This window comes from Carassius carassius, chromosome 10 (assembly GCF_963082965.1).
Source record: "Carassius carassius chromosome 10, fCarCar2.1, whole genome shotgun sequence".
NCBI lineage: Eukaryota > Metazoa > Chordata > Actinopteri > Cypriniformes > Cyprinidae > Carassius > Carassius carassius.
Genome location: NC_081764.1, coordinates 30,757,320 through 30,771,575, shown reverse-complemented (window position 1 = coordinate 30,771,575; position 14,256 = coordinate 30,757,320). Strand labels below are relative to the sequence as shown.

At 35.3% G+C, this 14,256-nt stretch overlaps 1 protein-coding gene across 1 annotated transcript in view; it reads left to right on the top strand.

The window, feature by feature from the left end:
- LOC132152166 (rap guanine nucleotide exchange factor 4-like) overlaps nt 1–13,879 on the top strand; it is a 25,426-nt gene extending 11,547 nt beyond the window's left edge. Inside the window, exons 5-30 of the mRNA XM_059560925.1 lie at nt 153–225; nt 303–367; nt 1,209–1,315; nt 1,527–1,648; nt 3,471–3,654; nt 3,842–3,926; nt 4,023–4,083; nt 5,102–5,178; nt 5,289–5,435; nt 5,570–5,676; nt 5,781–5,866; nt 6,597–6,675; nt 6,922–7,072; nt 7,210–7,298; nt 7,387–7,417; nt 7,518–7,596; nt 8,435–8,581; nt 8,921–9,018; nt 9,930–10,055; nt 10,150–10,328; nt 10,761–10,851; nt 11,071–11,121; nt 11,216–11,303; nt 11,397–11,461; nt 11,838–11,892; nt 12,790–13,879. Of these exons, the coding sequence (XP_059416908.1) occupies nt 153–225; nt 303–367; nt 1,209–1,315; nt 1,527–1,648; nt 3,471–3,654; nt 3,842–3,926; nt 4,023–4,083; nt 5,102–5,178; nt 5,289–5,435; nt 5,570–5,676; nt 5,781–5,866; nt 6,597–6,675; nt 6,922–7,072; nt 7,210–7,298; nt 7,387–7,417; nt 7,518–7,596; nt 8,435–8,581; nt 8,921–9,018; nt 9,930–10,055; nt 10,150–10,328; nt 10,761–10,851; nt 11,071–11,121; nt 11,216–11,303; nt 11,397–11,461; nt 11,838–11,892; nt 12,790–12,917 (2,571 nt within the window). The 3' untranslated portion in view covers nt 12,918–13,879. The remainder of the gene's footprint in view (nt 1–152; nt 226–302; nt 368–1,208; nt 1,316–1,526; nt 1,649–3,470; nt 3,655–3,841; nt 3,927–4,022; nt 4,084–5,101; nt 5,179–5,288; nt 5,436–5,569; nt 5,677–5,780; nt 5,867–6,596; nt 6,676–6,921; nt 7,073–7,209; nt 7,299–7,386; nt 7,418–7,517; nt 7,597–8,434; nt 8,582–8,920; nt 9,019–9,929; nt 10,056–10,149; nt 10,329–10,760; nt 10,852–11,070; nt 11,122–11,215; nt 11,304–11,396; nt 11,462–11,837; nt 11,893–12,789) is intronic.
- The last annotated feature ends 377 nt before the right edge of the window (nt 13,880–14,256 follow it).

The following is a 14,256-nucleotide window of genomic DNA, read 5'->3' as shown; positions in this document are numbered from 1 at the left end:
AAAAGGCTTTGATCTGATTGGTGGAGTTCAATGTTCTTACTACAGAGCTTTCACTTTAATGATGTGAAGGCAGTTCACCTTTTTGAAAATGACTCGTCTGAGGTTTTGAGGTCTTAAAACACATTTTCATTGTGTTATTCTGTGTCTTGCAGAAATACAGGCAGTGCATGGCTGGGCTTCTCGCCCCGCCGTATGGAGTGATGGACAGCGGGGCTACAAATGATAGTGAGTATCACTCGTAAACATACACACTCACATAACACATCAGTCATTATTTCTCAGCAATTTTCTGTTTGATGCAGGAATGCCGGACAAAGAGAACCTCAACAGTGACCCTCTCAATTTTATGTCAAAACACCTGAATAAGGTATGATTGATTTAATATCTATTTACTTACACCTCATATAGTGAAAGTTGCATCATGTCTCCATTCATCACAGTTTAATGCGTTGTATAGATATAATAAAAGTTCAGTAAAACAGTAAAAATTATTTTTATTACAATTTATACAAATACCTGTTTTCTATTATAATATATTTTTAAATGTTTGGCGTTTTTTTGTGATTGCCAAGCTTAATTTTCAGCATCATTACTCCAGTCTTCAGTGTCACATGATCCTTCAGAAATTATTATAATGTGCTAATTTGCTGCTCAAGAAATGTTTCTTATTATTATCAATGGTGATCAATGTTAAAAACAGTTGTGCTGCTCAATAGTTTTATTTTTACATTTTTATTTGAATTATTTGATGAATAGAAAGTTTAAAAGAACATAATTTATAAAAAAAAATGTATGTGTATATATATATATGAATTATATTTATTTGAATTTGTTGCAACCTCTGTACTTTGGACTTGCAGTGTTCAAAAATCAATATCAGTGTTCATAAATCAATATTTTAATTATTTAATTTTTGACTAATTATTTAAAGTGACTCAAAAACAGTTTTTGGTGATTAATTTGACAGTAATTCCCATTACCATGCACATAATTCAAGACCGCAGGCACCACTTTTAGACAGATTTATGCTAATTATGTATAATTAATTGAATTTAAAACACCATCTGCGAACAGATGCCATTTACACTAGCAAATTGAGTGCAGGCCATTGAATGTTCTGCTTGCAGATCAGAAAATAGGCTGTGCAGGAATGTTTTTCTGTGCCTCACTCTTAACTTCCTCTCTCTCTGTCCCGGATTTTGATTCAGGTCCCATCAGAGAAGATTTTAAGGGCAGAAAAAGTCTTACGTAATGCTATACTGGCCAGAGCTCCCCACATGATCAGAGATAGAAAATATCATCTGAAAACCTACAGGTGTGTGTGTGTGTGTGTGTGTGTGTGTGTGTGTGTGTGTGTGTGTGTGTGTGTGTGTGTGTGTTGCCTATGCAAAATGTCATATGGCACAACTTATGCATGGTTTATTCAATTTGGTCATGTCTAATATATGTAGAAAAAAGTACAGTGCATGTGTTGAGCGTGATCTGTGTGTGTGTGTGTGTGTGTGTGTGTGTGTGTGTGTTTACAGACAGTGTTGTGTGGGCACTGAGCTGGTCGACTGGCTGCTTCAGCAGAGCTCGTGTGTTCACAGTCGGGCTCACGCTCTGGGAATGTGGCAGGTGCTGCTGGAGGAAGGGGTCCTGAATCACGGTACATCTTTCCCGTTTGCTGTAGTGACAGCCAGCTTAACAGACGGGTCATTCCTGCTATGCAGTACCTTTTCACATCTCAAATTACACTACTTAAATTGGAAATTATATTACTTAGATTTATTTTATGACACTTAAATGATCATATTGATTGTTTTTTTTAAGTTCACTACACTGGTTTGTGTATTTAATTTATTTTAAGTATTGTAGATATTTCTTCTTTTTTTTTTCACTGATTCTTTCTGAGATTTATTATATTATTTTAACCTGTGTTGGTTTAGTATTATTTAAATACTGTTATAGTATTATGAGTATTTTGAATTATCTTTAATTTTTATATTTTCATATACCGGTATATATATAATATATATTTTTATAATTATCTTTTTTTGTGTGTGTAGTTTTCAAGTTTAGTCATTTTGTTATGTGCTTTTGTCATTTTTATTAGTTTTTTTTTTTAGCTTCAATTATTTTTTATTTAATTTGACTAGCTTTAGTACATCAACTTAGACTTTGTTCAGTCAGTTGCCAATGCAATATTTAATTCTTATTTAGGTTTTTCGAGTTTAATTTTGTATGTATTATTTAGATTAGATTTTATTTTAGCTTTATTTCAATAACTGAACATATTTTTCACTCATTTTAGTTTTCGTTAATGATACGAAGTTATCAATTAGGTTTTTTACACTGACCTAAAAACCACTTTCCATCATGTATTTGAAATAAGGTCTTTAAAACCTGGAGAAAGATATCTAGTGTTTCCATTCATCTCAATCGCACTTATTCAGCTGTCACAGATCTATACTGCATTAAAGAGGTCATTTGACGCTGCTAGAAAAGAACATTATGTTGTGTATTTGGTGTAATGCAATGTGTTTATGTGGTTTAAGGTTCAAAAAACACATTATTTTTTCACATGATGTACATTATTGTTGCTCCTCTATGCCCCCCTTTTCTGAAATGCATTGATTTTTACAAAGCTCATCATCTTGAAAAGCGAAGTGTATGCTGATTGGCCAGCTGTCCAGTGTGTTGTGATTGGCTGAATATCTCAAGTGTGTGACGGAAATGTTATGCACCTTATCATACTGTGATGCTGTCTCCCGGCAACACCAGACAAAACCAACAAAACCCATTACAAACCAGGCATTTCTTGCATCCAATGGAAACATAATTACTGAATTATAATGACATATACTGTGTTTTTATGCATTGCGTTGCGTATCATACTGTGACATAAAACCATGTCTCCATTTGTGATTGGAGAGACAACAAGCTCTAAACTAAGCTCAAAATTTGCGTTTGAATCATCAGTGGCAAATTTTAAAATATAAAAAATGTACTTACAGGCTGTGAGTCAGGCGCTTTCACAACGAAACACACAGCGTCTCCATGACATGGCGAAGGCAGCAGCAATACTACAGCGAGAATAAAAGTTATTCCTTATTTCTTTGAGTAAACATCTGAGCGGTGTTATGCAAATCTTCCCACATAGTGAAGTAGACGTGGGGGCGTGTTTAAACGAGGCATTTTAAGGGGGTGTGGACAAGTCTTAACTTTGATAAAGAATATCTCTTTGGATTTGTGACTAGTCTTTGCAACTTTACAGATCTTCTTTATGCACCAAGAGTTTGTAACACTCCAAAGAGAAAGAAAAATGTTAAATTGCATCATATGACCCCTTTAAAGAAATGATTCGGCTACTTAAACCCAGTAATAGCTTGATATTTTTTTTAATGACTTTAATTAGAGCTTATGAACAGATTCATGCACCAGAACACATTGTATTTTATGTCTGTTCTTTCTTTTTGTTAATTTGACAGTTGACCATGAGCTCAACTTCCAAGATAAGTACCTCTTTTACCGCTTCCTTGCTGATGAGGAGGAAGATGCGGTGTTGCCTAGCGACGATGACAAACGTGAAGCTGAGGAAGAGCTTCAAGAGACCCTGCTCTTTCTTTCCCAGATCGGCCCTGACGCACACATGCGAATGATTCTCAGGAAACCGTGAGTGGCCAACAGCGCTCCCCGCAGTATTTATTCATATAAAATGTCCATTTGGTTCGATCAGGACAAAGTGCTGGTTACTGTATACTTCTTAAGCAATGCGTTCATATACAATTCTGTTATTGTCTGTTTTTACTCCTCCTGAACTATTTTTATGCGTCTATCTTTTTCCTTTTTTTCTTTATAGGCCAGGTCAAAGAACAACTGAAGACCTGGAGATTATTTATGATGAGCTGCAGCATATCAAAGCTCTCTCTCATCTGTCTAACACTGTAAGTCCTCTGTGCCTCATTTCCACAGTAATGCCTGATATCATCAGCACTGGTCTGAGCAGACTAACATGAGCTGTGCTGTGCTGTCCTCTGCAGGTGAAGAGAGAGCTCGCCAGTGTCCTCATCTTTGAGTCACATGCCAAAGCAGGCACTGTCTGTGAGTTTCAGTGTCTCTCTACTGCTCTTAAAATTCTAAAAGCTAAATTATACATGCTTGGTACAGCTGAAAGATATATAATCATAGATACACTATCGTTCAAAATGTTGGTTTCAGTAAGATTTTTTTTTTAAAAGCGCACCAAAACTCATTTGTGCCATCCGAAGCTGTATTTAACTATTTATTATTTAAACTATTAACTATTTAAAATCACCACAATTAGAAGTACCAAAGACAGTCTGTGTGCATTACATTTATTTAATACACATTTCACAATTTGAGTTGAATTACTGAAATAAATAATATTATAATAAACTTTTCCACGGCATTCAAATTTATCGAGATGCACCTGTGTATATATATATATATATATATATATATATATATATATATATATACATATATAAATAACAGGAAAACCAGTTAATATTGCAAAATATTATTACAATTTAAAATAACCGTTTTCTATTTTTATATATTTTAAAATGTAATTTATTCCTCTGATGAAGAAGCTGAATTTCCAGCAAACATTACTCCAGTCTTCAGTGTCACATGATCCTTCAGAAATCATTCTAATATGCTGATTTTCTGCTTTAGAAAGCTTTTGTTACTGAAAGTATGTCTGCTGCTTAATATTTTGTGGAAAACATGATACATATTTTGTAACATTATAAATGGTATTAATGTCACTTTTGTTCAATTTAATGCGTACTTACTGAAAAAAAGTATTATTTTCTTTATTTTCTATTAACTGATCCCAAACTTTTGAGTGGCTATGTTTGTCTATGCTAGTTTCAACCACTGTACTTGGGTCTTAGGACCCTGTTACGAAAATATAGAATACATTTTTTTTTTATTACAATTATTTAATTATTTAATTTATTTAATTAATAAATAAAACATATTTAATTATCTTCATTTTTCTGGCACTCGCTGCCTCCAAACTTTTGAACAGTAGTGTAAACACTCATAGGTTGGCTCAGTCATGTTCTCTGTGTGTTTGCTTTCTATATTTCAGTGTTTAATCAAGGGGAGGAAGGCACTTCTTGGTATATTATCCAGAAGGGATCAGTAAATGTTGTTATCTATGGCAAGGTAATGTCAACTTACATGAATTCTGTTTATTCATGTTAATGTGAAATGGCATACATTTTCATTTATTTACACATTTAGATGATTTCAGACTGAGTCCTGTGTGTGTTTAGGGTGTGGTGTGCACACTGCATGAAGGAGATGATTTTGGCAAACTGGCCTTGGTGAACGATGCCCCCCGCGCTGCTTCCATCGTACTCAGAGAGGACAACTGCCACTTCCTGAGAGTGGACAAAGAGGACTTCAACCGTATACTCAGGGTACACAGACATCTATCAGTTATCGTTAAGACGTACAAGCACCAGGAGAATGAGTAGTTAGTCAATCTATGAACCTATAGTGTCAAAATGAAATCATTGCATGTATTATGGTTTGTGTTTGTTTGTGTATGTAGGATGTTGAAGCAAACACTGTGCGTCTAAAAGAGCATGACCAGGATGTTCTGGTACTACAGAAGAGTCTCCGGCCCTCCAGCCATGGAAACATCCCAGCCCACTTCAAGTATATGATCACATCCATCAGTCTTGATCCAGTAACCATAAATGAATTCATCCATGCATTTATTTACACAAATTACATTTGCTATGTCTGGGTTTGCTGAACAGATACACTGTGATGTCAGGCAGCCCAGAGAAGATTCTGGAGCACCTGCTGGAGACGATGCGACTGGACATTCATTTCTCTGACCCAGGTACTGTACCATCTCATTCATCGCAAAATTAAATTAATAACCTAAAACTTCCTATCGAAGGAACAGTTCACCCCAAAATAAAAATTTGTCAAGAATTCACTCGGGCCATCCCAGATTTTGGCGAAATTTAGTATTACATAAGTTGCACACCATAGGATCCTCTTCAGTGAATGGGTGCCATCAGAATAAGTCCAAACAGCTGATAAAAACTCTACAGTAATCCACAAATAATCCTCACCACTTCAGTCAATCAATTAATGTCTTGTGAAGTGAAAAAGATGTGTGTTTTTATAAATGAATCCATCATTACAGCATTTTTACGGTGCTTGATCTGTGCATACAGTATTTCTCTCCTGATTTAGACGAGATTACTTTTTATCACTGGAAAAAGCAATATAATGGATAGAGGGCTGTTTGAGGTTAAAAATGTCTTTTTAATGGATTTTTCATACAAACACACAGATTTGTACATTACAAGATCTTATTTGATGGACTGGAGTGGTGTGGATCATTGTGATGTTTTATTAATCTATTTGGACTCTCATTCTGACGGCACCCATTCACTGCAGAGGATCCATTGGTGAGCAAGTGATGGAATGATACATTTCTTAAAATTTGTACTGATGAAGAAACCTAAGAGTAAATTCTAAGCAAATGTAATTTTTTAAATACATTATTATAATTTTTTTTTTTACTAATTAAAAAAAAATAATAATAATTTCACCCACAGACCCAGCTCTGGATGATTTTGTGCTTATGCACTGTGTCTTCATGCCCATCAGCCAGCTGTGCCCTGCCTTTCTGGCCCAATATCCTTCTAGTGGAATCAATCAACTTCAATCAATCAATCAATCAATCTATCTATCTATCTATCTATCTATCTATCTATCTATCTATCTATCTATCTATCTATCTATCTATCTATCTATCTATCTATCTGTCTGTCTGTCTGTCTGTCTGTCTGTCTCTCTGTCTGTCTGTCTGTCTGTCTGTCTGTCTGTAAGAACACCATGCTGTTTTCATAAGTATGCATATGTTCCTTAGCGTGTGTGTACCTACCACTCTCAGGCCTCTCAGGGCTCAGAGCAGGAGCGTCTAGACTACTCTGTTGCCAGCAAGAGACGGGTGTTCAGCTTGGCTCTGCGATGGGCTACCCTGCAGGGCCACCATCTGTTGGAGGATGACACTGCGCTCAGCTTTCTGGAGGTTAGAAGCATACACAAACATACACATGCTGGCATAGAATCACTTCCCACCATTCTGCATGGAGATTTGATAGTTAAATGAGTGCATGAAACCAAACTGACTATTATGCATGCTGAATGTGTTTCGTGTGCATTCAGGAGCTGCACGGGTACATATCTAATGATGCAAGAGTTTTGCGTCCACTGAAGGAGCTACTGCCTGAGCTGGAGAGGATCTTGAAACAGTAGTATGTTTTTTGGGCTGTTACTATTAGCATAATCTGCCTGGTTAATGTTACTGATGTCCACCTGTGTCTGTTCCTTTTGTGGTCTCAGTCCAGATGATGCACGAACCTCTCAAAAAAAGGTAATGGTTTCAGATCTACTTTATATATGTTCTATATTGGCTTGTTTAAAAAAATATACATATATATTTTGCCATGTTCTTATGCATTTTTTTTTCTCAGCATAAAGTCCTCCTGCGACAGTTCAGCTCTGGAGAGGAGAGGCTTGCAAAAAAGCAGCCAATAAGGAGCTTTGATGACAGTGAGTACACGTATGTGAAACGTTAAGAATTTAGGGTAAAAAATGAAAAATGTAAACAAAGAAGTCAAGTACTGCTGTTAATTTAAAAAAAAAAAAAATGGGGACCAAATACTAAATACTAATAAATAAGGTATTCAGACATGCATGTTAATTTCTAAATTCAAAACTTTTATTTTTATTATTTTAATATTTATTTTTTTCTTCTGACAATTTCAAGGAAAAATGTTTTTTTATTTTTTTTTTTAAAGCATGTCTGCAAGTAGTCTCAGACATTAAGACAATCCCAGCTAACTATAAAATATGTTCTAAGAATGTTTTTCTAATGTTTCCATGAAGTTATGAATATCGTAATTCTTGATATTCTCGTAACATTCAAAACATCCAGGTTTTTAAATGTTTAAAAATTTTCTATTAAGGGTTAAGGGAAACTACTGTTTTGTCCTTTATCATTTTTATCATTATGGGAATGTTACTTTTGAATGTTCTCTGAAGTAGTAACATAAAAAAAAAACATTTTTTACATCCATCTAAAAATTTTCAAGATAAAATATTCCATGAACGATGTATAAATAATCTTTTTCTGCTAATGTTTTGAAAAAAATGAATCACTATGATTGAACATTCTGTTGATGTAACTGTAAGAATGTTTCTTCATATCTTTGAGATTCGTTACAGAGTGTTAGCCAAATTTCTGAGAACATTCCCTGTGGTTGGGATATAAAATATATAAAATCAGTTTAATTTTTGGAATGACTAAGCATTCATCATACAATCAGACAATCAGTCAGTCAGTCAATCAAATGTCCTCTCTCTTCTTTATCTTTCTATGTGTGTCTAGTTCTCCTGAAGGTGTACTGCAGCGATCACACTTACACCACTGTTCGTGTTCCTGTGCTGGCCACGGGGAGAGAAGTGACCGCAGCTGTTGCAGATAAACTAGGATCCACTCAAGAGCTGCTTTTGATAAACCTCAGCGCATCTGGAGGTGATCCACATACACATTAATTCATGATGAAAAATTAGTTGCTCTTGGAGATGTGACAAACAAATACACACAAGACATAGATATTCAGCCCTTTTGTTGCTCTAGCAACATTCTGTATTGAGGCACTCTCTGTATTATATAATCCACATCCAGATCAATTTCAAACTAAACCTTTCAGAAGTATTAGCATGACTGTAAATCCGTAGTCTAAATATTAATGATAGGAAATGTAGTGCATAAAATATATCATAAAATGTATTAGGTGTTGATTGTACAGCTGAAAAGGTGTTCAAAATGTGATTTGTGTTCTGGCTAATTCTAGGCTTTAATTCTGTGCAGAGAAGCAGATTTTAAAGCCCAATGATGTATCAGTGTTCCAGTCGCTAGGAGTGAACGGCCGATTGTTTGTCTGCTCCAGAGAACAGCTTGATTCACTGGTGAGACCAATTGTGAAATATTCAGACACTTAAAGGAATAGTTCATCCAAAAATGAACATTTGCTGAAAACTTTACTTAACTTCAGGCTATCCAAGATGTAGATTACTTTGTTTCTTCATCAGAACAGATTTGGAGAAATGTAGCAATACATCACTTGCTCACTAATGGTTCTTCTTCAGTGAATGGGTGCCGTCAGAAAGAGAGTCCAAACAACATATAAAAACATCAGAATGATCCACAAGTTATCCACACCACTCCAGTCCATCAATTAATGTCTTGTGAAGCAAAAAGCTGTAACAAATTTATCAAGGCCATTTTAAACTTTAAACTGTCCATAATAACACTTACACAAAACAACATAAAATCCACCTGGACAGTTTTTGCTCGTAAACAGTGCTTTATCTGTGCATATTTTATTTCTCTCACGATTCAGATGAGACAAATTTTTGCAAGAAGCTGTGGTTTAAAGTTAATGATGGATTTGTTTCCTATAAACACACAGCTTCTCATTTCTCAAGACATGAACTGATGGACTGGAGTGGTGTGAATTACGTGTGGATTATTGTGACGTTTTTATCAGATGTTTGGACTCTCATTCTGACGGCACCCATTCACTACAGAGGAACCATTGGTGAGCAAGTGATCTAAGGCTACATTTCTTGATAAGTTTCTTCTTCATAAAATATCCTGATGAAGAAGAATACTCTTCTACAACTTGGATGGCCAAAGAGGGTGAGCAAATTTTCACCCAATATTTTTCTTGTGAATGTAGTCTTGGTGAGCATAAAAGACCTTTCTAAAACATCTTAATTATTCAGAAGTGTAAAAATATTTTTGTTGACTGGATATGTAAATAGTTTTGGGGTTTGTATTTGTGTCTATTTGGTAATGACTGTGTATGTGTGTGTAGAATCCGCTTGCAGAGCAGGAAGGTCCCTCCACTGGCTCTATGTCCAGTTTTGAACTGATGAGCTCTAAAGATCTGGCCTTCCAGATGACCCAATATGACTGGGAGCTTTTCAGCTGTGTACATGAGGTAAAGATGCACATACAGTGATACACACACACAACTGACATTTTTAACCCACAAAATGTGCAGTTTGACTGTGTGTGTGTGTGTGTGTGTGCAGTATGAGCTGGTCTATCATACGTTTGGACGGCAGGCGTACAGACGCTCTACAGCAAATCTGGAGCTGTTTCTGAAGCGCTTTAATCAGGTGCAGCTGTGGGTGGTCACAGAGGTCTGTCTGTGTGGGACGCTCAGTAAACGGGTACAGCTACTCAAGAAGTTCATCAAGATTGCCGCCCAGTGAGTTCTTCAGCACACACATTTCACGAGTTCACCCTTACATCTAATCTGAAGGCGAATAGAGGGCATATTTTGGCGTGCTGTACTGGGGATGGGTCCGGGCCCAGAGCATAGCCCGAACCCAAATAACTCCCCCTATCCCTAATTTGGGATAAATAGATTAGAAGTGAGGAGTTGGGGTGGAGGAGGGATGGAGGTAGGAAGACTGGATATATATACGCTTGTGTGCTAGTTAAGATGGTTAGCTAAACGAGATGCACCTGTGCCAAATTGGATGATTATCTGATCGTGCTCCTCCCGAACTTTGTTAATAAAACCACATATAAATTCACCAGAACTCATAATGAAATATGCACTGGATTCAATGCACTGTGTGTTATATTGAACTGATTAGCATTTTTTATATGTGTGCTGTGCATCTCATTCCCTCAGCTGTAGAGAGTTTAAGAATCTAAACTCTTTCTTCGCCATTATTATGGGCATGTGCAACCCAGCCGTCAGCAGACTCAGCCAGACATGGGAGGTCAGTGACATATCACAAAAGTCTGTTTTAAAACATGTGCCATATTTTCATATTATCAAGACAATTTGGACTTAAATGGGTTTAACGTAAACCATACAAAAGCTTTTTTCAAGTCATTGCGTTTTTTTTTTTTTTTTTTTTTTTTTTTTTAAATAGATTAAATGAATATGCATATATTAATAATATAGACACGTGTATATTTTTTTCCTTTTTTTTTAGAAACTGCCTAGTAAATTCAAGAAGTTCTACACTGAGTTTGAGAGTTTACTAGTGAGTCTATTTCAAGCTCTTCTAACTCTCTTTCTTAAAAGTTCTTAGTTTGTGATTGAAGCTAATTGCTTGTTGGTTTATGTGTTTCTGTCAGGATCCATCCAGGAATCACCGTGCATACCGCCTCACTGTGGCTAAGATGGAGCCGCCAATCATTCCCTTTATGCCCCTCCTCATTAAAGGTGTGGGCGGGGCCTAGCCCCAATATTCTTGATATGAAGTACTTGCTGTCACAAATTTCTTTTCTACAGCATGCAATATTTCTTCTATTTCAGACATGACATTCACTCATGAGGGGAATAAAACTTTTATTGATGGACTGGTGAACTTTGAGAAGATGGTGAGTATCTTACTGTTATCTGTGCAGTGTTGTTGTTGTTGTTGTAGTAAATACTATTATAGTATTTAATAATATTTTAAATTTACTTTCATTTTGATACTTTCAGTTTTCATTTGCTTATGTCATTAGTTAATTTTTTTTATATTTGTATATTTCTATATATTTTTATTTCAGATTTAGTAATGTTACTACATCTTAAATGCATTTTATATATATATATATATATATATATATATATATATATATATATATATATTTTTTTTTTTTTTTTTTCAGCTGTATTTCAATAACAACACTGAACAATGAATCTGTGACTTATCTGCACCATTATTTTACTAACTAGAACATATATATTTACACTTCATTCTCTCCTCAGCGGCTGATCGCCAACACAATCCGAGCGGTGAGGCACTGCAGGAGCCAGCTGTTCAGTGAGTCATCTACACTCCAATTCTTTACAGCCCTAATTCATTTCTCATGATCTGCCCGTTTGTGCTGCTTGGTTAAAAAAAAAAGCTACATCCCAGAGTTCAGTCATATCATATTCATAACAATCTGAGGTTAGATATTTAAGAAAACATAACTGGCCGTGTCTAGAGGTAAAAGAGCATGAACGGGCATTAAATCACAACAATTATAAAAATGTCTAAATGTATGTTTAACAATATTGTAAATAAAATCCCATAAAATTTACAGTAAAATTTTAATTCTGTGTTTCTGGGCAAAAATGTTATACTGGTACCTGTATATTTTACAAATTCTAACTGTATATTTCATTAATTGATATAAAGTTTTATACCAAAAATAAATACCATAATAAAACAGGTGCACTAAAAAAACCATGTGATGAACAAGAGTTCAACGTGATTGGTTTGTCCATAAACATAACCAATGGTCATATACAGTAGATGATGCATACACACAAAAATAAAACGTCATCAGGGTAACACCCATTACTCTAATGCAATAAACACCTATGAAATGTAACCTAGAGCTCCTAATGAACATTACTGATAACATAAATAAAAAGTCAACGATTTGATTAAAAGGTAGTTATACAGCATTAGATATGTCATGCATGGACACAGTTTTCACTGTTTTCTGCAATTGGTGTCATCTAGAAAATAAAAAAGGGTTATTTAGTATTCAGTGCTATGTCATTTTTTTTTTATACGCAGTCCATTCAAATAATTTTTAAAGAGCAAAAATAGCAGCTTTAATCACAACAGATTGATTTGTAAAGGGTCAAGTCCAACATTGTAGTTTAAAATATTCCACACAGTGTACTGAAGCACTGGTTGTTTTAACACTGTTCCCACCTCCATCAGATGCTGAGGTGTCTCCAGCTAGCAAGAACCCACAGGAAGTGAGGAATTATGTGCGTCAATTGAATGTGATTGACAATCAGAGAACCTTATCCCAGCTGTCCTTCAGACTGGAGCCGAGGCGAAGCTAAAAAACAATGCTCAGACTATTTCTCACGCTTTTCCTTCTCCACTGTATATCCAGTTTACAACAGTACAACTCAATTTCACGTCTATCAGCTGCTAGAGCAGCTGAATGCTGACTGTATGTGCTATCACTGCCAACTGAACTACATGTGCAAGATGCATTCTCTTATGTATGATTGTTTGTGAGTTGCTGTTAATGCCTTCAGTCATAAAAGCCACCCTGGTTGACAGTGTGTGTGTGTGTGTGTGTGTGTAAGCAGAATGCACTTGGTAAAAGTATTCATCCGTCATGTGAGGCTCTAGTTCATTCCCATGATACAACAGTGTAAACCTGCTGCCTGTGCTCAAGCCTGCATTTCTATGAAACATTCAGAACAATCCTAAAAATTAGAGTTTAATGCAAGCTACATATCATGCATACAAATAACAGTGCGACTATGATCCAAAAAAATTAATTATTGGTCTCCATAAAACCTTCAAAGGCCTCATTGTCTTATGGTATGTTGTTTTAAGTCATATAAATGAAAGTATTCTGGCTCAAGGATTATTTTTTACCACTGGTTAAATTGTATGCTAGTAACTTACCTCTCGCCATAGCCTGTAGCATTATGGATGTCATTTTGTACATTGAGTTATATTTATATATTATTGGGTCGGACCCATTTTGCTAAGTTATCATTATCGGTCTGAGAAGGCCTTTGTTTGTTCTCATCCTGCCTTTTGGAAAGTGAGACACTGTGTGTAGGGCACTTATTTTCTTTTAGGAAAATGTCTATGCCTACCTTGTACATAGTATAATCTAAATAAATGTGTCAGTAAACATTTGGTGTTGGTGTGATTGGACTTTTCACTCCAAACAAGTGTTTTCCTCCACTTGTTCCTCAGTTTTATTGCCTTCTGTCTCTGCTCTGTTTAGCTCGTATTTGTTCTCTTCAACAATAAAGGCTTGGTTTACCCCAAATAAAAATCCTGTCATTATTTACTCACATTCATATGTTTCAAAACCTGTACAAATTTATTTCATAAGAAGAACACAGAAAGAGGTAAATTAGTTACTTTCATTTTTGGGTAAACTAATGCTTTTATATTTGACACATAACAGAACAATATTCAAATATTATATTGAAATGATAAAGTAAATGGACTCTTGATTGCAATAAGACTGAACTGGATATATATACAGACATACATGAGTCAATGTGCAAATGTACAAGTTTGCAAGGTGGTTTACAAGTATGCATTACTGTTTCCAATAAACAGTACAATACAATAAAATATATATTAATACCATACGAAACATCCAATAGATTATTGCAACTTCGCATAAATAAAGGAGATTTCAAT